Source organism: Podarcis gaigeae (genome assembly GCF_964106915.1).
Source record: "Podarcis gaigeae genome assembly, chromosome: 3".
NCBI classification, from domain to species: Eukaryota; Metazoa; Chordata; class Lepidosauria; order Squamata; family Lacertidae; genus Podarcis; species Podarcis gaigeae.
The window spans coordinates 74022275-74049141 of record NC_139680.1 but is presented as its reverse complement, the minus strand read 5'-3'; the positions used below and the strand labels follow the sequence as shown (position 1 = coordinate 74049141).

Here is a 26867-nt window from a genome sequence, read left to right as displayed (position 1 = left end):
CGACTCTTCATGACCCCGTAGACCAGAGCACGCCCGGCACTTCTGTCTTCCACTGCAGTTTGGTCAGAATTTAGACTATACATCCAAGTAATAAAATGGCCTTTTGTGCCAACCTATTAAATCATTCCTTTGGGTGACTGTGTGAAATTTAAACCGGTGCAGGGAACAGGCTAAAATTACGCTACAGTGCATACAATGTGTGGCAGATGTATGTGTGATATTCAACTAAATTTTACTCAGAGTAGACCAAATGAAATAAACAAGTCATGTTCAGTAATTGGGGTCTACTCTGAGTAAATCTTAGTTGAGCAGCACCCTGTGTTGCCACTTTTGCCTTCTGGCAACTGGTTCTTCACTGAAATCAGCTGCATTTCTTCTGGATATATCCAATAATTCTCAGTTATAGAAAAGGATTTTGTTTTCTGTTGGTTTCCTAAAAGGAAGTGATTCAATTATTTAGAATCCACAAAAATAATCGGGAACAAAGGACTTGCACCATCAACAACATACAAAAAAGTGGTCACTGCTCTTTATTGAGGTAAGTTAACACAGCAACTAAAGCCTTTTCAGGCAATGAGCTGAATCTGTACTTAATGCTTCAATCATGGTTCTTAATGTGGGAAAGTATTCTGATACCAGTGGGAGACTCTTGTAAGAAGGCGAAATGCTGGAAAAGGAAAATGCAAATATTAATAAAAACATAGTCCATGACTTAAGTTTGAAATAAACCTGATATTTTGTATTTTTGCTAATCCAAAAATGCTAATTTAACTCAACTGGAACTTTATTGCTCAAGTTTTGGGGCAAGTGACTACCTATGCATTTTGTCTTCAAAATGTTCTAGCATTAAAATACCAAGTTTCACAATAGTATGGTTCATTATTTCAGACATTTAACACCATATATTGTAGAAGAACTGTTAAGTAGATTGTGATGATAACTATCAATGAAGGAAGCTAATTATCACCATGGTTCTAATCCAGAAAACCACAAAGAAATTTAATGTATTAGGTTACTTTTCCCTTCCGCTAGAGAGTAAAATGCCACACATGCAGACCTCTATGGTGTGCCAAATTCAAACAGTTCTTTCTAGTTTGGGTCTATTGCTTCATGTAACTTTAGTACTACTTAAATTTATAATAGGAAGCAGGCCTTTTAGATGTGGTGGTTTAAGTTTAACAAGAACTACATTGTTATCACAAACTATATTTGAGTAGTGTCACAAGCAGCAGGCATAGATATATGGGCAGAGGGTGAAATGTAATAGCTGCCATAAGTGGGAATTTGTGAAAGCACTCTTCTGTTAACTCAACTTTTCAAAGTAACAAAGACTGCCTTTCTGAGGAAAGCTGGGACTTTTTTTTTTTTCTTAGGACATGCAAAACCTTGAGCCAACATTAACAATTTTACCTTTTCAGATTCAGCCAATCTTTTGCCACTTTACTGAAGGCCTCTGATCCAGCTGCTGTCATAGCTTCAAAATCAATCAGCTGGAACACACATTAAATATAAACAACTAAATGCAAAAATAAGTGCACTGTCAGAATATACTCTCACGTTTAGCACCATCCAAAAGGTATTTGTAATGGAAGTTGAAAGACAAGAAGTGCTGAACTGTATGCTTTGAATTTGTTTGCTTTAAATATGCTATTTTAGCAGTTATGGTACAACAATGAAAGGCTGAAGATGCTAGTATGATTTCAAGGGGGGGGGGAGATTTAAAATTTAAAGAAAACCACCATCACAAGAGACTAGTTGAGTGTGGTATAAATAATAAAGTGATGATTCCTGTTGCAAGACACAAAGTTCCAGACTTCATTTGATCATAAAGAGAAGTTACTATTGTCCTAATCACATAAAAACTTTCATCTCATTTACAACACACTCCATCACTTCTAGCATCTGCCAAGAACAATAACAGGAACATTACCTAATGATAGTTAAATCTAGGAAATAGATTTACTAGGAAGCAAGTTCCACTGGGTGATATATCCAACATTCCACAAGAGGAAGTTCACTCATGCAGTGGAAGTTCTTTTCCTATTCCCCACCTCACTGCCAAATGCAAATTTCCAGTTAGTTCTAGATGGTACCCTAACCCTCCAGAGCAGATCAGGGGGAAAGGGTAGGGTGAAGAACTTCTGCAAATGGTGCCCATTCCATTTGCAGGTAGACAACAGTGGACATCACCTTCTGAGATTAGGATTGCTGCTTTATTTCATTATTTTGCTACACCAACAGTTTCCAGTCCATAGGGCTACTTCTCACATTGAAACAAGAATGCTCTCTCATACATCTCACTTCTTTTTCAAAATACTGTAACGTGTCTTTATTTTTTGAGAAGCTGCAGGTATTCACAAGCTGCTTCCTAAACATCGGCATTACTTCATTCATACCCAGCCCCACATTACACTTTAAATAACTTTTTGGACACAGGTGTGAGATGCAGGGGGAAAAATGGGTGTCACAAGCTGCTCTTTTCTAAATTTCAGGGCATTTTATTCTTTTTATTTTATTTTATTGTACCTTTCCTTTTGGAATTTTTCCTGATACTTCTTTTCCACTTGCCATCAGGGCTCCCATGACTATTGAATAAGCCACCACACTGAGAAACAAACAAAAACAAGAAATAAAATGCTCACAAAGCATTCCATGGAAACACAAGAACATATTTTACTGCTTTTAAAGGTTAAGAGATTCTCCATTTTCATAAATATTTAAAATCAATGCAATGTACTTGTGACCTGGCTGTATTAATTTCAATATTGCTATATCGAGCTTAATAGTGCAATCCTGTACAGAAGTAAGCTGCATTGAGTGCCAGGACTTACTTTCAAGTGTATTTTTTAAAAAACTGCAGAGCATAAGACAAGTTTTAACAGGCCAAATACAAAATGAGAAATAAATTTACTATAAAATGGAGAAAATGTTCTCTCATTAAAGATGCACACAAGAATAATATGACTGCCAACATTTATGCAAAAGTGTTTAGGACTTGGGGCAGGAGAAAGAAGAACTGGTAAGGTAAGATCTCATATCACTGTGCACAATGTAATCTTTGCAGATTCAGTTATTACATATAAAGAAAGATACTAACCTGGACCCTCTGGACAGAGGCATTAAGTTATAGAAATAATATACGAGAGACAGGATTAGACTGCACACAGCATCCGACTCCTAAGAAAAATAAAACCATGTATTTAACATGAAAAATCAAAATAGCAATAGAAAACTGCATGCACCAAGCATTATTAAATTAAATGAAGGGAATTTATGGAAATAAACTGTTTTCATTCTGCAATATGCAGTATTTTATTATCTGTATAATTCTTTATTAAGTTGGTAGTTGTAACATGACAAGAAGCAGCATTCAAGCAGGAAAAGGTGTATATAGGACAGTAAGCCATATAGGCATGTTTCATTTGCTAAGGCCTTCTAAGCTTTGTATCTAATGTGGTTGTCTCTCAAGCCGTGCTAAAAAAAAATTTTTTTTTATCTGCCATGTTAATTTTTGGGGGTGTCAGATTGTGAGTTACCTTGAATAGTAATGGAACAGAAAGGACAGATCAGAGATTTTAAAAATGGGTTGGATCCAGAACTCCTGTGAGCAGAATTCCTGCTGGAAGAAGGTGGGGTGGGGATCAGATTTTAGCCAATAGCTGCTCTTGGGAGGACAAGGCACCCTTGTGTGGGAGGTGGCATTTGGGGGGAATGAGAAAAGAGCCTCCCCTTTCCTTCCGAGGGAGCTTCTGTTGTATTTCAGTGCGTTCCACAAATGGAAAAAGTTTGTTCACAGAAAGGACACTCTGGATCCAGCCCAACAAAAATAAATTTTAAAATGTTTAAACAATGCATTGCATTTAACCATAAATAGGAGTAATCTCTTAAATATTTTATAGTGATGGCATGCGTTTTAACTAATACTTTGTGTTGGACTGGTGCCTGGAAGCAGTAATGGGCTGGATGAGGGCCAATAAACTGAGGCTGAATCCTGACAAGACACAGGTCCTATGGGTAGCTTGGTTCTCAGGTCTGAGAATTGGCTGGACATACAGCTTTAGATGCATAATCTGGGGTTGTGCTTGACCCAGCACTGTCACTTGAGGCTCAGGTGACTTCAGTGGTGTGCTTGGACTAACGTATATACAAAATTTTATTTGCATGCCATCTTCCCAGAGTTAAAACCATGCTCAATGTGGCTTACAACATGAAAAAATACATAATGATGAACATAACAAAAATAGTCATAAACAAAAAATAAAATAAAAAGTAAACAACCAAATTGAAACAATTTCCACATCAACATCCATAACAATATCTAAAATAAAGATACAAAAAATTAACAACAATAACAGCAACAACCTCCCACCCACCCATTGTGTCCAGTTTGGCCCTAAGACTGTTGGTCTAAGAAACACTGACATGTGAAAATCAAGGGCAACATCTTACATGATGTTGTCCTTGAAGGGGATACAAAAGCTATAATTGGAGTAGAATGTGGCTGACAGAATGTGAACTGGTACGGTTTGTTGACACATTTTGAAAAGCTGCCTATATGCTTCTGAGACAAAATTCAAGGTGCTGATGTTGACATGCCAAGCCTATGGTGATGGTAATGATGACAATTTGCATACCAACCTTCAACCAGTGATCACAGGGTGGTTCACAAATGCCTTGGGATGCAAATATCTGAAAAAACATCTCTCTGTGTATCAGCCTGCCTGGGCTCTTAGACCTTTTGGGCTCATGATACTAAAAACTAATTACATAATGGAAGATCTTACCCCAGATTCTGCAGATGAAACAAGTAGTTTTCCTTTGGTAGTTAAGTCTTTATAAAGAGCATCTATTTCTGCATGATACAGTTGTGTTCTTTCTTCTGTTGTCTGCGTTTCAACTGAAAATAGTATGTTCCCAATCCTGAAAATATATGTCTGCATCAGAGGCATGTTTTAAAATAAACACATACATTCAACAACACATACATTCAACAACACATACAAATGCATACAGATTATATACGATTGGTTAAATTGCTCTAAAACGTATTTCAATAATTTCCAGTTGAATAAAGAAATGAGTGCAATGTTACTTTGGCTTCAGAGACCAAATATCAAAACTGAAAAAGCAATATAAAAAGACAAAGCAGATTTTTTGTTAACTACTTGATAATATTTTTAATCTTTTTTTAAACACACACTCGCACAAATATGGCGAGATGATTAGGAATGGGCAGAAGCAGGACCTGGTGGAATGTAGCCTTTAGCTACTACATTGCCCATATAAAAATTTAGTGAGTATCCCTGAAAAGGAAAAATACAGAATATTGCTTTGATTCCCCCCCCCCCTTTTTCACAGAAGAAGAGTTGTTATACTAATGTATATTACTAATTGGGGAGCATAAGCAGCAAGAACAAGGGTGGGTAACATGTGCCATCCAAACTGTATACCTGAGAAGCTTCCAATATGGATAAGGATAAAACTATAATAAGTGTATACAACTTACAAGCTGTTAGTAAAGTCAGATTTTGGTTAACTGTTAGGACATGTTTGCATGGATTATATGGGTGTAAATATATTAATTTAATATCACATTAAAGCACGTAAAATGCAGCTTTGCTGACAAAGTTTACTACAGAAGGAAAACCAAGCATATTTGAAATCTGCCTAACCTTGAAATCTGCCTAACTGCTATAACACTGTCTTCAATTTGAAATCTGCCTAACTGCTATAACACTGTCTTCAATTAATTTTTTTAAAAAATAATTAAAATAAAGACTAGTAAGCTTTTGCCTGTAGTTTACATGATATAAAATAGAAACTTAGCTTACTTATCTCCTGTTATGGTGATAGTAAATCCATCATACTCTTTTCCTGGATCTTTGAGGCTTGGGACTTTGGTGTTGACCGTGAATCCATCTCTTGTTTTACTGTGGAGCTGCTTTCAAACAAATATCAAAAAGTGAATTTTGTTTGTTTGTTCCATATGACAATTAAGACAATTTCAGCTTTCCTTTATACTACATAACTAGGTAAAGGGTAAAGGGACCCCTGATCATTAGGTCCAGTTGAAGACAACTCTGGGGTTGCGGTGCTCATCTCGCTTTATTGGCCGAGGGCTTCCGGATCATGTGGCCAAAAATATGGCAAGGTTTCTTTGCCATTAAAGTTTACCTCTAACATGCATTTTTCTCTCTCACTGCTAAAATAATTTCACCTATCTCACTCAGTGGGGCTCTTAAAAGTAAGGAAGGTTTGCTATTTGTCGACTATGGTCTCGCTAAACATATGCAAATATGTTAGAACTCTTTTTAGGCATACCACACAACAGAGATGTGCTAAAAACATAGAAGAGATAATAGTTTTCCCTAATTGTTGATACTTGGGCTATTTCATATTTTCCTGTTCAAATATCAGATGCATGTTGACATTCTTCTTCCGACATGGAAGTCAGGACCTGCACAGGAAAACCATTTTGTCAACAGTCTTTAGAGAATTATTGAATTATTCAGCTAACTGCTTTCAACTAATAGAAAACAGCACCCTCAAGGTTATACATTCAATCTCAGAGGGGATTATTTTTAGCTAAAACAGTTGCTAAATTGTGAAATTCTGCCAGTTTGACCCTATGAATAAGTAACACATGCCCCACTCTGACAAAATGAAGTGTTGGCCTCCTACTCAAAGTTACCGTATTCACCTCTTTCATTTCATGCTATTTGTAGCTTTTCATTTATGCGGTATTTGTTAAGTCTTCCTTGTAATGAGTACTTAAAATGCAGTAAGATCCATTGAGCTTATTTTCTTTACTATGGACAATTTTGCAATTAAAAACCCCTTCATCATTCCAAGAGACATTAATAAACACCCACACCCAATATTTGTTACAAAACGCTCTAATACACAGAAAACTAGCTTGGAGTTTAGTGAGCTTTCACTTGTAAAATGACCTTCCTCAGCAAACCCTCATTGCGTACTAGAAAAAAAATCATATCCAAGTTTAAAATGGTAGCTTTAAGTCCATTTCCACTTTCACGTGAAATTTGAAAGATCATCACTAACTATTGTTATTTGCATGATCTTATTTCTAATATTACAAAAAATACAGTTGTCTTGCGGGATGGGAAAGGAATTTGGGGTGCGGGGGGGGGGGGGGGAGAGAGATAGAAAGACTACCTTCATTATTGGGAGAAGGTCTTCTACTTTTTGCACTTGCTCCAGAGCTTCTCGAACATCTACTAGTTCTTTGTGGTTATTAGCACTAAATGGTTAGACAAAAGGGTTTAAATAGAATTTCAATTAAATATTTTGTTCTAGTTTTTATATTAATATGAAAATATTCTAACATGATAATACAATAGCTTTTTAGCATACCTAGGTTATGTTACTGAGAAAATAACCTATACAAAATAAACCTGGTTGGCATCCATGTGTCTTGGGTGACGATGGAAAAGTGTGCTGTGGGCGTAGAGAGAGATACAGGAGAGACATGTTTCAATGAAACTGGGGCAGATGAAGGTGTCTGGTTGTGCTGATGCAGATGCGCCACGGGATTTCTTCTCTTTGCGCTCTTCCCAATGGTCATTCCTCCATCAATCATCATTATGGATACTGACCCGTCTGTCTGTCTCCAGGCACTGCTGTCATCTGCAAGGGATTCCCACATGGCAGGGTTGATGTTGCCAGTCTTCATGTCACTTTTGTAGACATCGTTGGCACAGATGGTCTGCCAATGGGCCTAGTGCCTGAAGCGGGCTCCCTTTAAAGCATGCCCGTGGAGATCTTGCCATCTTCCATTCTGTGGACATGACCAAGTCAGCGTAGACGCTGCTGAGACAGGAGTGCAAACATGCTAGGAAAGCGGGTTTAGGAAAGCACATCTTTGTTTGAAAATCTGTCCTGCTATGTGGTATCCAAAATCTTCCTGATGCAGTGGATATGGAAGGCATTGATGCATCACTCCTGGCGGTTGTAAGTTGCCCACAACATACTTCCATAAAGCAGCATGCTCAACATGCAAGTCTGGTAGACCTTCATCTTGGTATTCGCAACCTCCTAACCCAGGATGTTGGTCTTTGTCAGGTAAGGCTGAACTCCTTGTAGGCTTGGGCAAAATGGTTGATGAGTCTCAGTAGAGCTTCCTCAGAGTGCACTGTCAAGGCTGTGTCATCTGCAAGCAACGTCTCTCGGATAAGGATCCACTGCACTTTTCTTGGTGCAGGGACGTGCCAGGTTGAACAGACCCCCATTGCTCCTTGAATGGATGAACACACCGTCTTCAGGCAAGCTGAATGCATATGAAAGCAACAGGGAGAAGAATATGCTAAAGAGAGTTGGGCGAGAACACAGCCCTGTTTCTCACCACTCTTTATAGTTTAATGATATAATGAGCCCGTGTCCCCTTCTCTGGTGTGACTGCAAGGAGACTGAAAGCATTTGCTTCCATTTTCAACTAATCATGGTTGTCAGTATGTATGAAAGGGCTAAACTGCCCTTAGGTTTACCTACAGTTTATCAGATTAAGGCAACCTTAACCACAGTCTACCATTATGTCCAAACTGGGACAAACACATCTGATCTCATCAGAGCTGCTCCAGAGGAGGAGCATGGGAACTTGAGGCTCATCCATGATTATTTCCATAGCAATAACTAAAATATAGTTTAGAGTTATGTTGAACAGGGCAGACTGAAGCAGTTTGAAACCCTATATACTATATACAGTACACCTATATACAGTACAGTACATACTGTTATTACTATACCTTTCCCTTCCTGATATTGTCCTGTATTTAGACTTAAAAATATATTTGTTGACCAGTTGTTCCATCTTTCCATTTCCATTTGTAATCTTATTATATATGTATGTTTTACCCCACCCTTAAAGGATTCTGGAACGGTGACTGACTATTAAGGTGAAATATAGTGACATCTTCATGGTCACTGAGTGAGCTTCACCACTGAGCAGGGGCACTTCCCATATTCAACTTGACACTCCAGCTGCTCTTCAACTTTTACTTTTACACATTCATGCTTCCATTTCTTTACTCTTCATCATCTTCCCTCCTGTTAAGACTTTTAAAAAACAATTATCTCAGTAAATACAGATTAGTTTTCTTCTCTTGGCTCTTTTTTAGTCTTCTTTCCCCAGTTCTGCTGCTACTCCATTATCTTCTATGTTGACAACAAAAATAGATCTTTTAAAATCTTCTTCAGCATTCTCATTGGCCTGGCTTTCCCTGACCATAGTTCACACCTTTCCTTCATCATCTTCAAACTTGCCTCAGCCTCCTGGCTGCATACAGTCAATCTGACAGTCAGAACTGCCAACGTCCAAGTTTTCAACCTTGCTAAATTTTGATAGTTTTGTCTCCTGCTACTGGAAAGGCATTTGTTTATTCTCTCATGCTTCTTTTTGGTTTGCCAGTTTTTCAGCTTCACCCTCTCCTCTCTGTTCTTAACTCTGTTGCCCGTTTATTCTGTATCTCAATTTGCCCATCTTTTTCCTGTGTTACAGCCATTTATTGAAATTCATCTCCTTATCAGAAATTATTAGTTACTATGCTTTTACCTTTTGGCCCCTCCTTAGCTGTCACCCTTTTTCTTTCTCTCCCACTGCATTATTATCTTTGCTCAGCCAATGCTTTCTTCTTTGAAAAATCTCAAGTCATTTCTATTTCACATTTCCATCCTCACTCTCTTGCTGTCTCTTTTCTCTGAACCTCACTGACACCTGAAATCTGCACCCTTCTGCCTTTTCAATTGTTTATGGAATGTTTCAAACCATTTCCTAAATTTTTGGTTCCTAATCTCTTCTTCCCCTCCCCATGATCTCATCTTTTTTAGATTGTAAGCCTGCAGACAGGATGTTTTAAACATTACTGTGCAGCACCTAATTCTTGAACACTATATAAAAATTTGCTGTATTAATGCAGGAAAAGGAAGAATTTATTTACCTATGATAAACAAGGATCCTGTCTTTGATAAAATGAAGCATCTTTTCAAAATATTCCAGATATCTTATGTTAATAACTTGTCCCCTGCAGAGAAGAACATTTTAAAAACGGGACATTAAACAGATGGCAAGCATTTACATACCATTTGTGAAAGTACATATATGATTTCTATGTGGTAAAACACTGGAGTTCAAACTTTGTTCAAGGGACTCTACCTGCCAGAGAACTTTTGTGCATTGCAAAGCATTATGGACATGTTATAGCAAAAATCTGTGTGTTTCTACTTAGAAGGGTTCCATGAGACTCATTGCGTTCAATGAGACTTTGAAATAATGGAACTTACTGCTAAGTAAATTTGCATAGATTGCACTGTTAACTGAACATTTTTCAAGTGATATTTACAAGGCAACTTTGACTAATAGCAGATTGTACCACACAGTTTTAATCTTTGATAATTTGTGTATTCTCTTTTAAAATATTAAACTGACAAAAGTCATTGTTAGCATTTAGATGAAAAAGGATGTAACTATATAAAATTAAAATTAATTTGAGTTTTATTTTGTTTCTGTACTGAGGTTGTCTTTACAGGCAAGCAGACTTAAGGAAACTGGGAGCAATAGTTATTAGGTCCTACATCTATAAAAGATTATTTATAATATTGAAGTCTTAAACTTGAGCCCTTTGAACCTATTGAGCTACTCAACATTATGCATGCACTGGAAAGCTGTAATCATTTTAGGCATGGGAATATTTCACCTAATACAACTTTTCAGTCCTGCTCAGGATACGGTTACACAGACTTTCCATAATTCATCAATATTTCCCCCCAAACCAGAGCCATTGACATGAAATGAATGAAAACTCATGCATTGATCATTCATTTCAAGATTTATGCCCACTAGATTATGTTTGCTTATATCTATTTAAACTCTCCAGCTAAATTTTCATTCTGAGCAATGCTTGCAAACACGAATTTCTGTTTTCCATCTATAATGTTGTTGGTATAACTGCCCAAACATTCATGAACATCAAAAAGATATGTCTAGGGTGCAGCTAGCCACACAAACACATGTACCAAAGGCAAAACTACATACCATTATTGCACTTGTTGAAGTCCCTTCTCGTTTCCAAGTCTACAAAACAAGATTTCATAGAGCAAGCTTTATAGCCGCAAATACCAAGAGACAAAGCTACTTGTCAATCACAGGGGTTAATTAGGCCACTTGTCTTTAATTTCACTTACCTGAGCCAGTTGTGCTTAATTAGTTTAATTAAACCTGCTATGACTAAACAAGAACTGCATAATAACAGCGATGAAAAGAAGCCTGGAAAAAAGTGGCAGCTTAAGGCAGATTCATCAATGCAGTATATGAAAAAGCAAGAATCATATTAGCAGAAGATGTTTTTTTTTCTAAAAGGAGCAGAGAAATCATAGTTCCAAATTATCTATTCAAACTTTCCACTTCTAGCACAACCCACTGCTGCCTGTCAAACACTTTCTATGCTGACGACAAGACATTTGACACTACAAAATAAGGTATGATGGATCTAGTAAGAATGCAGTGAGTCTACAGGTGAATTAGAAGTTACCACACTTTCATGTTAGGCCTTGTAGTTATGCAGTCAGCATATATCTATGCCAAGCAGATTTTAGAACTTGACTTTAGATTTTCAGAAAAGCTTGATATGAATCTAGTTAAGAAATATAAATGAAGTCAAGGAAATAAAAATCAGAAGGACCCAAATTGAGTGTAAAATATCCAGCTTGTACAGTGAAAGGTTGATGCTATTGGTAAAGATTGGACAAAGAAATTGAAGTAATTGGTCAAAGCAAGAATGCAACAAGTTCTTACTAGGAAACTTACAAACTTTGGCAGCTTAAATATATGCTCCTTAGTCTAAACCCCCTGTGATTGACAATATTTTTGTTGTGTTCTCTGCCTTTCCTTCTTTGTGGCTGCTCTAATACCAGATATCTTGTTTTGTAGTGTAGGAGAAGAGGGAACATACAACAATTGCTAAGGTATGCTTTGAAGAGAAGTGGGCTTGTGATGAAGCATAATGCAATAATGAATCAGTTGTGATGCATATATTATCCTTCAGAAATGCCTGGCAAGATTTTAAGAGTAGCTGTGGGTTTCTGTGTAGGAAAAATACCTAACCAAAGGCAGTACTGAAATATATTGGATTTATTTGTTGGACTCCAAAACAATGTAGATGTACAATTCCAGTTCCTCAGGAAAAGAAAAAGAAATATCTAAAGGGGGCTATAAAACATGCTATACATTACATACTCATTTAAAGGGGAAGAAATGTTAGAATACAAGTTCAGAAATTCCAACTCCGAGAACTCCTCCGTGCAAAATGTGTGATTCTGGCACAATTTCTGATGCAAACAAGGTTTCACTAAAGCATCATACCTGATTAGATTGATGTGATTATTATAGCCTCTGCTAAGACTTCGAGCTGGCATTTGGTCTAACCATAGTACAGGCTGGTCTGGGTCAGCTATCCTGTAAAGAGACACAGTATCAACACTGCCTACAGATTTGGTAGTTGTATTAATTCAGGTTTAATTTTTTGAATCTATTTTTAAAGAAAAAAATTATTCCTTTCTTCCACCTACAATAATGTGCTAACCTCAAGAGTTAGAGGAAATTAACTTGGAGATCAGAATCAAACTAATTGCTAAGGGATGTGGGGTGGTGGTGGTAGGAATCTGAGCAACCAATCTGGACTTTGGGGGGGGGGGCACCTCACCATAACACAGCAGCAATAATGACACCCATGGCCAGCAGCACTGCCTGGGAATGCATCCCAAATGCTGACTTGGAAGCCCTCTTACAGTTGCAAAAACATAAGCATAGGAGGAGGATTGGGGCCCGACTGCAACACATCTGCATTCATAAGGCAGCTGGCAACACTGCCAAGGAAGAAAATGGGAAGGACAGAGAGAATGGAGAATTGCTGAGCCTTTACATCTTACAAGATTGGTTAGCTCTTCAGGAAATCAAGGTTAATCTTGGTGATGTTCTGTACAACTATTGCTATAACCAAATCTGAAATGTTAAGAGGAATGAAATAATGGACTCAACTTTATTTACTTTAGTTTGCAAGGAGAAAGAACTTTTGTTTCTTGATCTAAGAAGTTGGATTAAAGATTCAAGTTATACACTGCCCTATATGATACACAATGTGCATAGTACTATGAAATGTAAAGTTAGAATTTGAATGAGGGGTGAAGTAGGGGGAGGAAAGCATTGTGAAAGAGAGAAAAGAAAAAGCCAACATGCCTGGGTCAAGCAGTATGGGAAGGTCCAAACACTATGATTTGCCCTGTGGCCTCCAGCCTCCAGGGATGGCCCTTATTAGAAGAATTAAATAGGTTTTGTGAAATAGTCACACAGACAGGGCTATAAATCATGTAATCAACAGCAGAAGTAATGATGTAGGAACCACAAAAATCTATAAATACTTCCTCAGTTCACTTTGCCTCTGCCTTTATAAAGTCAATACTTGCTTAGCCTACAGTTTAGTACTCTTAATAATAATTCACAAACTAGATTTCTTTCTTTATTACCTTCGCCATTTCACAGCAATGTCAAACATATCTCTCCACTGCATCAGCCTGGTTTTTCCATTAATTCGTACTTTCGAGTTCACCCACGTTCTCTGTACAGCTTGCATTACTTCTATCACAGCTAGCCCCATTGCTGAACAACAAACAGAAGTAGGTTACCAGTGAAGCCCACTCACATTTATACTTGACATCTAAACATGAGGCAGAGCTGAAGCATCAAAATAGTGCAATTCTATGCATGCACTTACTATGTTCAGTAAGGCTTACTCTCTAAGTAAGTGGGCATAGAATTGCAGTCTAAGAGATGCAACTGGATGACTGCATAGGATCTAATATTTAATATCACTGGAGGTTGCTGCCTCATTAAGTATTTACACTTTACAGTACATAATGGACCGTAATAATTATTAGTAGTTTTCTTTTATTTATGAATAAGCTGAACTACCATATTAATAGAGCATGTTTTATTGCAGAATATCCAATGCTAATCACAGCAAGCACCATTATACTTTTAATTCCATATTCCAATAAAGTTTTTTCCAGTGTACCTCTATGTACTCTCTTGTTTGGAAGAAATCCAGGGGTCTCATATTGCATTAGGGAACCCAACTGATCAGCAACACATATAATCTCTTGCATTTCGGGTTTATAGTTTTCAAATTTCTGAAGTAGTACATCCCTTAAAATCACAAATAAAGCCAGGATTAAATATCAAGATGATTTCTTACATAGATTCTATATTAGTAGCAGCCAGTGAGATAGACAAGCATTAGGAATATGGTTTAAGATTACCAACCCCTGCCAAGGTTTATTGCAGCTTTCCTTTTTATAACGCTATTTGGGCATAAATAAATAAATAAATTTGTCCACTAGCACCTTAGAGACCAAATAAGTTTGTTCTGGATATAAGCTTTTGTGTGCATGCACACTTTTTCAGATACACTGAAACAGAAGTCACCAGACCCTTATATATAATGGGAGGGTGGGATGGGGTTTTTCTCATAAGGGTAGTAGGAGAAGGGTGATTAACCCAATGGATATGGTAAACCTGTTGACTGTTAACAATTGCAATTAGTCCTACAGGAAAACTACTGTGCTATTTCTTTTCTGATCGAGTCTTACTTACTTCGCCAAACCTTTATTAGGCATTGCAAATATAGGCCATCATAAAACATCCATATATATATATATTTGGATATACAAATAAACAGGCATATAAAATATGTAATGAGGATTTTCAGTGGAGTTTCTTCCCGCTAGGTAGTGCCATTTACCACTCTAAGAGAAAACTCAGCCACCCTAGCAGTTACTTCTGGGTTAATGTCAGACCAATAGAATCTGATATTTTCATTGTGCTAGACTACCCAAAAAAAGGGGGATAGCAAGCACTTACATAGCTGGTTGTACAATGGACAGTAGAAAAGAATACGTTCTACAGTGTCCAGCACATTTGAAAAACATCTGCAATGTCTAACATTTCTGGGGATGTTTAAATATCTGCCCTTGATGAAAGTTGAGGGGAAAATGTTCAGTCGGGGTAACATAAAGGCTCTGTGTTGGACTGGAATTATTAATTTTGTAATATAAGTGTCCCTGTTATCTGTTGTATTTAAACCATAGAAGTCATGGAATCTGATGGAGTCCAACAGACATATTGAAAGGTCAAGGACCGCGTGTTCACATCCATCTAAATGAGTCTTAACTGCTGCTTATCCTGCCAGCAAGAATACCAAGATCACAACTTCCAAGTGCCCTCTGAACAAACAATAGTTAAGCAGCCTCTAACAAATAATCTAACAAATACTGTTTCAGAGATCATCGAGTTGCTTTCTAGAATTCTTTCATTTGCAGGAATGTCACATACTATACAGAGTCCTCAGCTTCTGAGGAAATACAACTGGGGGAAAAAAGAATAATTCAGAGTTGCCTTTCTTAAGTGAAATGACAGCTCCAGAGCCACAACACACCATAAAATTTGAATTGTTGTGAAAAAGAAGAAAAATAAATAGAAACATTTGCAGAAACTGTTCTTTATGGTACAGACTAAAGGGCATACTGTAGAACAATGAAGCCACTTTCTGCACTAGCTTTTCATTATTTTGGACCTCTAGGATTGTTGAGGTATTTGGTTTTCCTCAGTTTCAAGAACAAAATGGACCATAAATTAATATTACATTATGCTGTCCACCAACTAAGTCCCCTTGGCAGGTTAAAAAGTTATGGATCAACCAAACAACATATATTAAACATCATAAACTAACTCAGTAAAACCAACATAAAACCCAACACCAGCACAAAACCAGTATAAAAGTAGCACAGAACAGCAACAAACTAGTATTGGGAAATTGGTGCTAGAGATACAACAAAAACATAAAGGGTTATGACTAAGTCATACTCAGATTAGTTCATTTATTTCAATAGGTCCATTTTGAGCAGAACACATTTTTGGAGTTGGTGCAGGCTAGAAATCAACTTGTACCTGTTACAAACACGTACTATAAAACCATAGCCTATATTTGAAGCCATGCGATTAAAGTTGAACTGCCATTAGCAAACATTTCCAGCAGAGCCCAAGAACTGGTAAATTTAGTTACTTACTTTATATGTGGTTGTAGTCCCGGCTGCTCTTCATAGTCTTCTATGAGAAAAGGAAGATTTTTGGCCCAGTGATCTTTAAACTTCCCAGGAAGATCCATATCTATATTGTATTCTGTAAGTGGGGTATCAAGGTGGGCATGCAGATAGCGAGAATATTCTGTGAAGGAAGTAAATATCATTTAGCCCCGTTTCCTGCAAGTCAACTTACAAAGATCTCTAGGCGAAATGCTTTTCAAGCGATCTGCAGTGCTGAAGAAAAACACATAAGGAGCTCATATGAAGTTGCTTTATACTGAGCTGGATTCGTCTAGCTTGGTCTTGTCTACACTAAGTGGCAGTGGCTCTTCAGGGTTTCAGAAAGGCATTTCTCCCAGTCCGACCTGGAGATGCCAGGGATTGAACTGGGACCTTCTGCACATGATCTACCACTGATCTATGGCCCTCCCCCAAATCCACACACAAACTATAACCATGTCACTGTTCACATGCTGTATCTGGGGATCTTTCCATACAAAAGCACTGTACTTCCTTAAAGTAGTATAAACTTGTGGATGATTTCCCTAATATTTCTTCCATTAGCAGAGATTCTTTAAGTGAGGAACTTTTATCACTGCAACCATTAAACCTTACAACTTCACAATGCCATTTCAATGTACACCACTTGAAGAAATTTTTTGACTTTTGATAAGTTTTCTAAATAATTAAAATAATATGTCTCCCTTTCCTTGAAATACATACTTTCCCCCTTGGCAAACTGTATCCAATTGGACAACTGCACAAATTCAGTCTTTATTAAGGAATAAATATCCTGAGCCAATAGTTACGTAAGTAGTCATATACATAACTTTTTATTTTCACTTAAAAACAAATCTACAGAAAGGGCATGCCAATTAGCATTCTCTTATAATGGCAATGGTGCCCACCCAAGAGATACCAGAACTGAGTTCTGGCTGAAAAAATATCCTGGATCTGGGTATGAAACAATGAATATTTCATTAGCAGCAACTTACCTCTGAGGTATTTCACTTTCAGGTACTCTGTACTAGCTTTCTGACCAGGCAAAGGATCATTTAACATAACTTTAGTTTGAGCTTTTATTCCTTCATAAAATTGCCCCATAGCAACGTGACTAAGACCTTTCATATACTGGCACACTTCATTATATGGTTCTAGTTGCAGACACCTCTAGAAAATTGAAAAGAGAATAATCAATACATTTGTGAGATTGCAGATAAACAAACCACAGATCTTTATTTACTCTTTATCCACACATCCATAACAGTAGAAAAGTAATTTGTCGCAGCCATCTCGAGTCTATGTGGAAGTTAGAAGAAAAGGAGAAGCGATGCACCAGTTTTTCAAACAAACAAGCAGAAATCTTCCACAGGGGAAAGGCTTTTGTTCAGCCCATTCCTACTGTTATCCACTGGACAGAAATATCAATACAGTATTTCAATCTAAGGGAAGCCCTCAAGAAGGCTGCAACTTTTCTTATATATGACAGGGAACATGCAAGTCATTGTGGTTGTATGCACATTTGAGAGCTTAATAGCCTAAAGGTGTCTGATTTATGTAAGTTTGTTTGCTTATATAATAACCACACACAGCACAGAAAGATATAATGAATATATATGATGGAAGTGCTGTAACTCGTCACAATTCCTTACCTTAAAGTTTTTCAGAGCTTCATTCAGGCTACCATGATGATAAAGCATCATTCCCCCAAGTTGTATTGTCTGAACGTGATTTTGATTTAGCATCAGTGCCTTTTGAAAGTTTTCTGTAGCAGCTTCAAAGTTACCAAGCTCTCTAAGGTAATAAATAAATAGCAAAAAGCAGCAATTAAAATGTTTATTTAGTAAAGTTGCTATTTACTGAAATCAACCAACGTAGGCTCTAAAAATCAGTATCATATCAAAAATAAGTTCAACAATAAATCTGTGATTTTTTCAAGCAGCAATCCTACATGCATGTAATGAAGATTGGGACACAATTATTCCTACTCCTTAGTAGGTATGTGTCTGACAGTATTATCTAATTTAATCTGCTTAAGATATAAAAAGACCAGTCAGGAAAATGACTTTGAAAGTATATATTATTTTTGGCAAAGGAAGTCTTTTTACTCCAAAGTAATCTTAAAATATGTGGGACGCTGGTGGCGTTGTGGGTAAAACCTCAGTGCCTAGGGCTTGCCGATCGCATGGTCGGCGGTTCAAATCCCCACGGCGGGGTGAGCTCCCTTTTTTTCGGTCCCAGCTCCTGCCCACCTAGCAGTTCGAAAGCACCCTTAAGTGCAAGTAGATAAATAGGTACCGCTTTATAGCGGGAAGGTAAACGGCGTTTCCGTGTGCTGCGCTGGTGCTGGCTCGCCAGAGCAGCTTCATCATGCTGGCCACGTGACCCGGAAGTGTCTCCGGACAGCGCTGGCCCCCGGCCTCTTAAGTGAGATGGGCGCACAACCCTAGAGTCGGACACGACTGGCCCGTACGGGCAGGGGTACCTTTACCTTTAATCTTAAAATAACTTGCCCCCCATTAAATTATTGGAGTTACGTTTCAGTCTCATATTATATTACTAAAGTGATAACCGAACATTTTAACAAACCAGCATAACAAAGTCTGGTGGAAAACCTCCCTTCTATATGTTCCTTACACAATTCACATTTGAGGGTCAAAGAGTGAAATGTAAAGGCATTTTGCTTACCGATAGGCCTGCCCCAGACTTTTATATGCATCAATGAAATCTGCTTTCTGCTTAAGGGCTTCTTTGAATGATTCAATAGCTTCCTGGGTAAAACACAACCATTTACTCTTGTAAATTAAAATTTTGTGCTATTAAGATTAATAATTCCTATTGGGATTTTTGAATAATTATGGAAATACTTTGTGGAAGATCTGTACAGGCAAACACAAGGCAATACATTGGACAATATATTTATAACTGCATGTGCAAAAATGTCCTCAGAAACTGAAATATGAAATGTCCAAAAAGCTTAGTCTCTCTTAGCATCACACAATCAATCTACTAATATACATTTGTGTTATCACAAATTTGCCTAAGGTCTATCAACCAAATGATAAACTCAACAAATAACTAACATCAGGGACAGGATTATAAACAACTTTAAAATCTCTCTAGATTGTTCTATATTTATCTATCAGATATATTAAGCGCCAACCCAAACACTCAAATAGAGGTAATGCCAACTGATATATTAGATACATATAATTATTTGATACAATTACGGTATGTTACTGTGAAGTCTCTTAGATACAAATTAAGGTAGTTACTGCTGAAACATTTTAAAAGTGTTCCATTCTCCTTAAACAATGTAAAGGCCCCTGTTTGGACCTTTGGAAAGACACTCAGAATAGATAAGGCTAAGCACTCTGGATTGGTACATTCATAAAGCAGACTTTGTTAATGGCTAATGGTAACATACCTCCAGCCAAAGGGTAGTATATAAATTCAATAATAAATAAACATATGCATTCATCACACATATAGTAGAAATTGCACAGTTATTCAAAATAATTACCTTTAGAAGTCCTCTGTGAAAAAATGTTAAACCTTTGTAAAGCATAGCTATAGGTTGGTTTTTGTTTAGTTCAAGGGAGTTCTGAAAGTCTTCATGGGCACTTGAATAGTCCTGTGACAGAAAAACAACTTCCATCAGACAGAAAACTGCTAGATCTAACACAAAGGCAACACAAATAATGTTATAGTTACAGGATACCAAGCCTTCCATATCACAAAATTATCAACTCTTAAAATGAATAGAACAGTTTATGGTGGCTTTGGGCTACAATCCTAGACCTATTACTTGGGAGCTTCACTGAATTCAGTAGTTTACAAAAGAAATATGTTTCCTCTATTTTTATAATGGTTCCAAGGGAAACCTAAATTATGGTAACTGAAGAAACTGGAGTGATAATAAGTCAAGAAAAGTCCCCAGAAATAATCTGCTGCCACAATCTCTACAGATATCAGCTGTTCCTTCTACTTTTGAATCAGCAATCTTTGTAACTAAGTTGGTGCTCTAAAAGAATGAAAAAAATGTTTTTTAACAAAATTGTGTTCTGCCTTTAACTCTTTAAAGAAGTAGTAGTGTATACGTGCCTTAAATAAACAAATTAAATGCTTTTAAACAATTTAAAAAATATGTATCAGCAGTTTCTCCCAGTCTAAAATACTTGAATCTGTTTCCTCAGACAGATTCTGTAAGGCTATCTTGTTGCAAGAGATCGGGCAAGAGAGTAGGAGATCTCCCCCTGCCTCCCAAACTCAGTTCTCTTTAAAGGAGATAGATAGAATAGCTTGTAGGTATATCATATATACACTGCAAATATGACCCTTGAGACTAAGCACCTATCCCAGCTTATTCTCTGCAGGTGCTCAACTGAAAACTAACCTCAGATATGAAGTAAAGAGTACCTCTGTGTCGGTAAAGTCGTGCGGAGGGTTTTAGCTGAATAGCTTTAGTGAGGTCAGCCAGCGCTTCACTCATTTGACCCAGAGGTGACAGTATCTGTAAAACCAAGATAATACTTTGAGCAAGATTGTACAAATAATCCTTCATTTTCAAAATGATTTTGGGTTGCAATATGTAATAACTATGCACAAAAAATTAATTTTGCATTGAGTAATTAAACAAGTGCATTATTTACGTAAAAAAAAGTTGTATATTAAAATTGATTGGAGCACATGCATATATTACATTACATATATTTAACTTTAAAAAGCAGACTAAGACCTATTCATTTTGTCAGGTATTAAGGGGCTGAAAGAGAAAAAGTGGATTTGGGTTCTACTGAAATGACATATTTCTTCCTACTAAAATTTTTCTAAGCCCATCTGTATAGCTTATAAAAAAATTGTTGCATTTATTATTACAAGCATCCTTCTATACATTAACAAGAAAATGAAGAGTTAATGACATTCACAGACCCTCTGAAGGCTGACAGCTACAAACATTAGTGTAATTATGCTTTTCAGTTTGTGTATTCATGTTCATAATTGAATAGGTTTTGTGAGTAGCTTTAGTATTTTTATTCTATTTTATTTTTGTCTTAATGTATTGATAGCTGTATATTGATGAATATTAAATCTTAATTCATATATTATATTATTAGGAATATGACCAAGAACTTTCAACAATAAACATATAGAAACATACAGAAAATAACTGTATAAAAATAACAACTAGATAAGGTATAGACATCAGAAAGTCTTTTAAAAGTGGAGGAAGTACCTCTGCTCGCTGCTCAAACACTTCAGCTTGATCTGGGACCAGACTAATGACTCTGCTCAGCTCAAACAATGCTAGCTCTGCATTTTTTATATCCTTAAAAATGGGAGGGGGAAATACGTAAGTAACAATGTATGCTTAGTCATAGGGAGGTTATAGTGACAATTTTTAAATGGTACAACACTCAGCGAATCAAAATTCTTGGTTTCATCATGGAATATTTTGATGTGTGCTAAGAGTCACATGCATGCACCATCAGACAAACAAGGCTAAGTATTCCATTTACTATGGGACCATCATGAATCTGCTATTGCCAGGGCTGGTCTGCCCATGAAGCACAATGAGGCAACTGCCTCAGATGGTAGAAGGGAAATAAAAATCGTCAGCATTTATACTTTATCATTATTGTAGTTGCAAAAATAATATGTATCCTAAAAAGCAATCAGAAGTGAAGGGACTGTACAAATAACTTCTGGGTTTGGAATAAGTACATTCCTCTTGAGCAAAAATCATTGGCTAGAGCACGGGTTGTCATCCTGGTCCCTACCGCCCACTAGTGGGCGTTACAGGATTCTAGGTAGGCGGTAGGGGGTTCTACGGCACAAGCTGAATCCTCCTTCCATCGAGCACTGGTGGGCAGTAAGGAAATTTTAGCATCAAGAAAGATGCATTAGTGGGCGGTAGGTATAAAAAGGTTGACTACCCTGGGCTAGAGTGCCATGACCGCTGCTGGGGAAACTGCTTCCCTGGAAGTGGAGAGTATGGAGTCATGGAGGAATAGAAGGAAACGTCACACAACTGATGTTGTCCATTAAAAATGTGCAGAGAGTGACAGCAGTGTCTGATCCCAGCAATCCTGAAGGAAAAGAGAATCCTTCACACGGCTGTATAGAACCAACCAATACCAACCCCCACCTCATTATTGCAAATCTTCTGTCTTAGGCAAAGTTGCAATTCTAACCGCTTACTGTAAGAAACAAATAGAGCTCCCAGGTTCAGGAGCAGTCTATCTCTGAGTACCAGGTGAGGTGACATATTTTTTTTTGTTCACCACAAGCACCAAAACGCCTTAGGCCAGCCCTGGCTAATACATATATATTTTGGAATTCATTATCATATGCGGCTTTAAAAATGCTATACTCACATGCAGCCCTTTCTTTCCATATGCTATCCCTCGTCCATAAATTGCACTAACAAGCTCTGGTTGCTCCTGTTTGAAGCAAAATAAAATAATCTTTAGAAGGTTCCACTTGTCCTAATAGTGAATGCTACATTCCATCATACATAACCAAAGCCAAAATTCATGCATTGCATCCACATTCATTTGCATTTCTAAGGAGTTACTTTGGGCTTATGCATACAATTAAAGAGCTGCTTGGTGGGCAGTTTTACACAGAAGATGCTTAAAAGGGGAAACTACTATAGGAGTGGAGTGTGTGTGCTCCTTTAGTCTTTGCACTGTCTCTGTAAACTCCTTACTAACTAACTTACTTTAAAGACCATTGCTCATTTCAGGCCTCTTCTTTGCTATACTGTAGTTACAAATCTCATTCCATATTCATATATTAAATAATACATTCTAGTACATGAATGCATAAATTACAGCTACACAAAATTTCCATAATACAACAGGAGAAGTGAAAAGTATTCTGGTGATTAGGGCAGCAGAGCTGCTTTTCAAAGTCATATAGTTTGAGCCTGAAGGAATTGAACTTATATGTGATGTGCCAAGTTCTGCTGACATTTCCCACTGCCACCAAAATCATTTTTCGGTGGCTGTGAATTTGAGTAGAAGAATAGTAGCACTATTGAACTCTTTCTCTGCCAGCCATTTCCCCCACTCAAAATCATACATGGACACACATGTTATATCTAGTTTGGGACTTGCAGCAGTTATGGACCAAGGAATTTAACACTGTCCTCCTACCAAAACCTTCCAGCCTGAACCTTTACAATAGTGCAATCATATTGGGCTGTGATTCAGAGTAGACATGCCTGCTCAATTATAATTTGTGAAATTTTCCTATCAAGACCCCAAGAAGCTGCATGTCAAGTTAAGCTAAGTTGCCTCCCCATGTAACATTTCCATAACAGTCATATCCCTCTTCACATCAAGCTATAGCCTTCTGTTTACATTTTTAACTCTGTTACCTTCAAGGAGTTCTGCCTCAGGCCCATTCTTCTCTAGGAAGGCAGGTATTCTACCTTGGGGAGTTCTATTATCTAAGTCTAAAACTACTATGTAATAGGAGTGAAAAATCACCTGGAGCATTGTGGAGAAGTGCCGCACAGCTTCATCATAAAGGCCACTGCCAATCAATACATAAGCGAAAGCTGTCAAAATAGTGTTACGGGTTAGTGTTATGAATTCCACATTTGCCATGCATATAAGAATTGCTGAATACCTGTCAAGGAGTTTAATTGAGGGGTATGATTTCTGAAAACAAAGTTTCGAAAAGAAGTTATTTCATAAGCTATCAAATACTACAACATAATAATCAGGAAATAGTTTCATTAAAGTATCAACATTTAAAATATTCAGTGATTTTTTCCTGTAAAAAGTAGCCCACACTTTGCATCACTGTACACTTTTAGGTAATTTAAAATTTCCACTTGGCGGCAATAAGTAACAAAGAAAAACATTCCAATCCCACCCATGTAAATGGTCCCAGATTTAATCTCTGGCATCTATGGGGGTAACTGAAGTGCAAACAGGCAATCTGGATAAAGCCATTGAAATATTCAATAAAGCTATTAACCTGGCTTCTCCACATAGGGCTGAGAAAGACTGGAAAGTCACTCCATCTTAAAGACTGTGTCTAAAAGTCTTTAATGTGGTTTCCCAATAAACAAAATTCAGGTTAAGAGGACAGAATGCAAAAATGAATTATTTTATAAGTGTCAATGGGAAGAATCCTATGTTACATAAGCAGCCTTCCAAACCTGTGACAGGAATTTCACCATCCTCCAAAATCTGTCCTCCAGCAAACCAACCTTCTAGAGCAGATTTTTCAGGCATGTGGAGGGCTACCAGGAAGGCAGGGTGAAGAGGGATGAGGGGACCATGAAGTCCCACTGCATAAGTAATAGTCCGGTCCACTCACACACATACAGGACTGAATACAACTTAATGCTCTTCATCTTAATTTTATTCTGTGGACAGTCATGGTCAAGTATTTAAAAATGAATTAGGATTATTAGATCTCAGTACCACTATCTTCAAAACATTTTGCAGCACTCATAAGTGATATAATTCAACTATATATAGCCACTACTGATCACCAATCACACACAGAACCTCTTACCTAATTCTTCATTGGTATTGTCATCATCTGTGGCAAATGGAAATCTTTTTTGTTCTGCAAGTGACTTTGCTTGACTCTGCAAAACATTTACCAAATTAAACTAACACCGCCAAAATAAAAATTGAGGGCATGAACAAACCAAAGTTAAATTAAGTCTTAATGACTTCCCTGCAACAGTGTCAAGCAAAGGCTTAATTCTACCACGGAAATCATGTGACTTAAAAATGCTTAGCTAGATTGGGTCCAAAGTGCTTATCACATCAAAATTTAACACCAGATAAAGCAAGAACAGTTGGTTCTAATGGATCTGGAAAATAACATGTATTCTTTAAAACAAGTTAAAATATTTACAGTTTCAGTGATATTCATAGTTCAAATACTGTTAGCATCTTAACATCTGCAGTCTTCAAACAGTGTATGTAAACTAATAAATTTGATTTCCTTTCCTTTGGATTGATAAATACATTTCTTAAGTATTATGATCATTGTAATAGATATGTCACTTCAGCAAAAATTCATCAGCAGTCTCCTTGCTATACACAGTGAACAAATAAACATACCAAAAGTTTTTCAGTATTGAGGGAAAGCAGGGATTCACAAGAGGGAGACCTTTGTAGTTCACAGTCTGAGTCATGAAAGTTCAATAAAGAAGAATCTAAAATGGAAACATTTTCACTGTTAATTGGTATGCTCAGCTTAAAACGGCTACAGAACTTGGACACTAAGGAAGGCAGTGCTAATTATACAACAGTTCACATGTTCAAATATTGCACCTTGTGTTATGGGATGCCATACAACTGCTAAACGTACCTTTTTTCATGTATAAGACTTTTTTTCAAGTTTAACACTTATAGTGCATATGGGGGATTTCTTTATTTGGAGTCCCAAAAAATAAGGGGCGTGTTATACACGGGGAAATGCAGTAAATAAAGAACACTCACGCTGCATTCACTCTACATGTTTAGGTGTGCACCTAGATGAGGTAAAATGTGCAAGGAAACTTTAGTTCCTTGCTCTTGAATGGAACGAAATCCAAGTACGAAGGTGCACTTTAATTTGCCCTTGCCTTCCCCTTCTGCTGCTGCTGCTGCTGAACTGTATACTAGGTCCCCGCAATGAAACATCAGAAGGGGAAGGCAAGGGCAAATTAAAGTGCACCTTCGTACTTGGATTTCGCTCCATTGAAAGCGCCTCAGGGCTTCGGTTTATGACACTCTGCAGAGCGCGGCAAGCGAAGAGTCAGGAAGAGTTTTCTGCTTCTCCGCCGCTACTCAAAAGAACTTGACAGGTGAATTTGCACGAGCCGGCTTGGCCCCTTGGGAGAGGAGGCGGCGGCAGCAGCAGGAGCAGCAGCAGCTCATCACTCAACACAGCCGCTTTCTAGCCAGCCGAGACTTGCCGCCTCTCCCTTAAGCAAGCGGAGCGGAGCACACTTCGGAAAGAGAAGGGAAGGGCGCGCCCTGCCCTTCCTCCCCTCAGGCCCAGTCCACACATGCAGCGGAATGAAGTGTCAAGTCATAAGGAGGCGGAGAGCCGGGCTGTACCACTTCAAAATGCAGGCGCGGAATATGAAATTGCTGGGAGGTAGGGTGGTCCTCTAGGTAGAAGCATGGAAGCGTCTAGCAGAGATCCCTCTGACTGCTGGGCTGAGAGAGCTTCTTATCTCCCCCCCCCCACCTGCGCCCTCAAATGGTACAGCCCACTCAGCCACCTCAGGATCCCGCCGCCTCAGGCAGGACCCGATGAGGAAGGAGGGCGGCGGCGGCGTGGCTCCCCCTCCCCGCCAGAAAGCCGAGCAACCGCCGCTGGCTCTTTCCGCCCTCCCTCCCGCCACTCACCACAGTCGCCGGCTGCGGCAGCCGCGTACTGCTCCCCTCCCCACTCAGCCGCCAGGAAGTCCGGGCAGCCTCTGCTCCCTTGGCCCTGCTGACGGCGCGGCTCCTGCCTAAGAAGCGATAACGACGGGTACTGCTCCGTCAGGGCGAGCGCCGGCTGAGTCGCCGCCAACAGCCACAGCAGCATCGAAAGCAGCCCCGACGGCGCACTGACACTTGGCCCACGGCCCCCGAACGCAGCGGCAGGTGCCATCTTCCCAGCGCGCCTGCGCACAGCAACTTAACTTTTTTGCGTTTCCCTCTTTTGCTCTGGGACCCGGCGAGGAACGGGTGGACCGGGTTGCTTTC

The 26867-nt window shown here is 38.2% G+C and overlaps 1 protein-coding gene across 4 annotated transcripts; it reads right to left on the bottom strand.

The window, feature by feature from the left end:
• Positions 1 to 512: 512 nt before the first annotated feature.
• On the bottom strand, positions 513 to 26772 carry TTC13 (tetratricopeptide repeat domain 13; the record flags this gene model as incomplete). 4 transcript variants are annotated; one of them, XM_083732294.1, is made up of 23 exons in its annotated part: positions 513 to 667; positions 1411 to 1490; positions 2527 to 2605; positions 3098 to 3177; positions 4785 to 4920; positions 5832 to 5941; positions 7177 to 7261; positions 9954 to 10037; positions 12374 to 12466; positions 13534 to 13666; positions 14082 to 14212; positions 16132 to 16288; positions 17142 to 17316; positions 17799 to 17940; positions 18835 to 18917; positions 19670 to 19780; positions 20543 to 20659; positions 21383 to 21475; positions 22524 to 22589; positions 23643 to 23713; positions 24685 to 24760; positions 25245 to 25339; positions 26523 to 26772. In XM_083732294.1, 23 exons carry the CDS (start codon positions 26770 to 26772, stop codon positions 556 to 558), a joined length of 2559 nt encoding a protein of 852 aa, XP_083588420.1. In that variant the 3' UTR covers positions 513 to 555. The 4 variants fall into 4 exon arrangements, with proteins under 4 accessions (XP_083588420.1, XP_083588421.1, XP_083588422.1 ...); XM_083732295.1 differs by having other exon boundaries at positions 5832 to 5938; XM_083732296.1 differs by lacking the exon at positions 26523 to 26772 and adding an exon at positions 25851 to 26291.
• Positions 26773 to 26867: the final 95 nt, after the last annotated feature.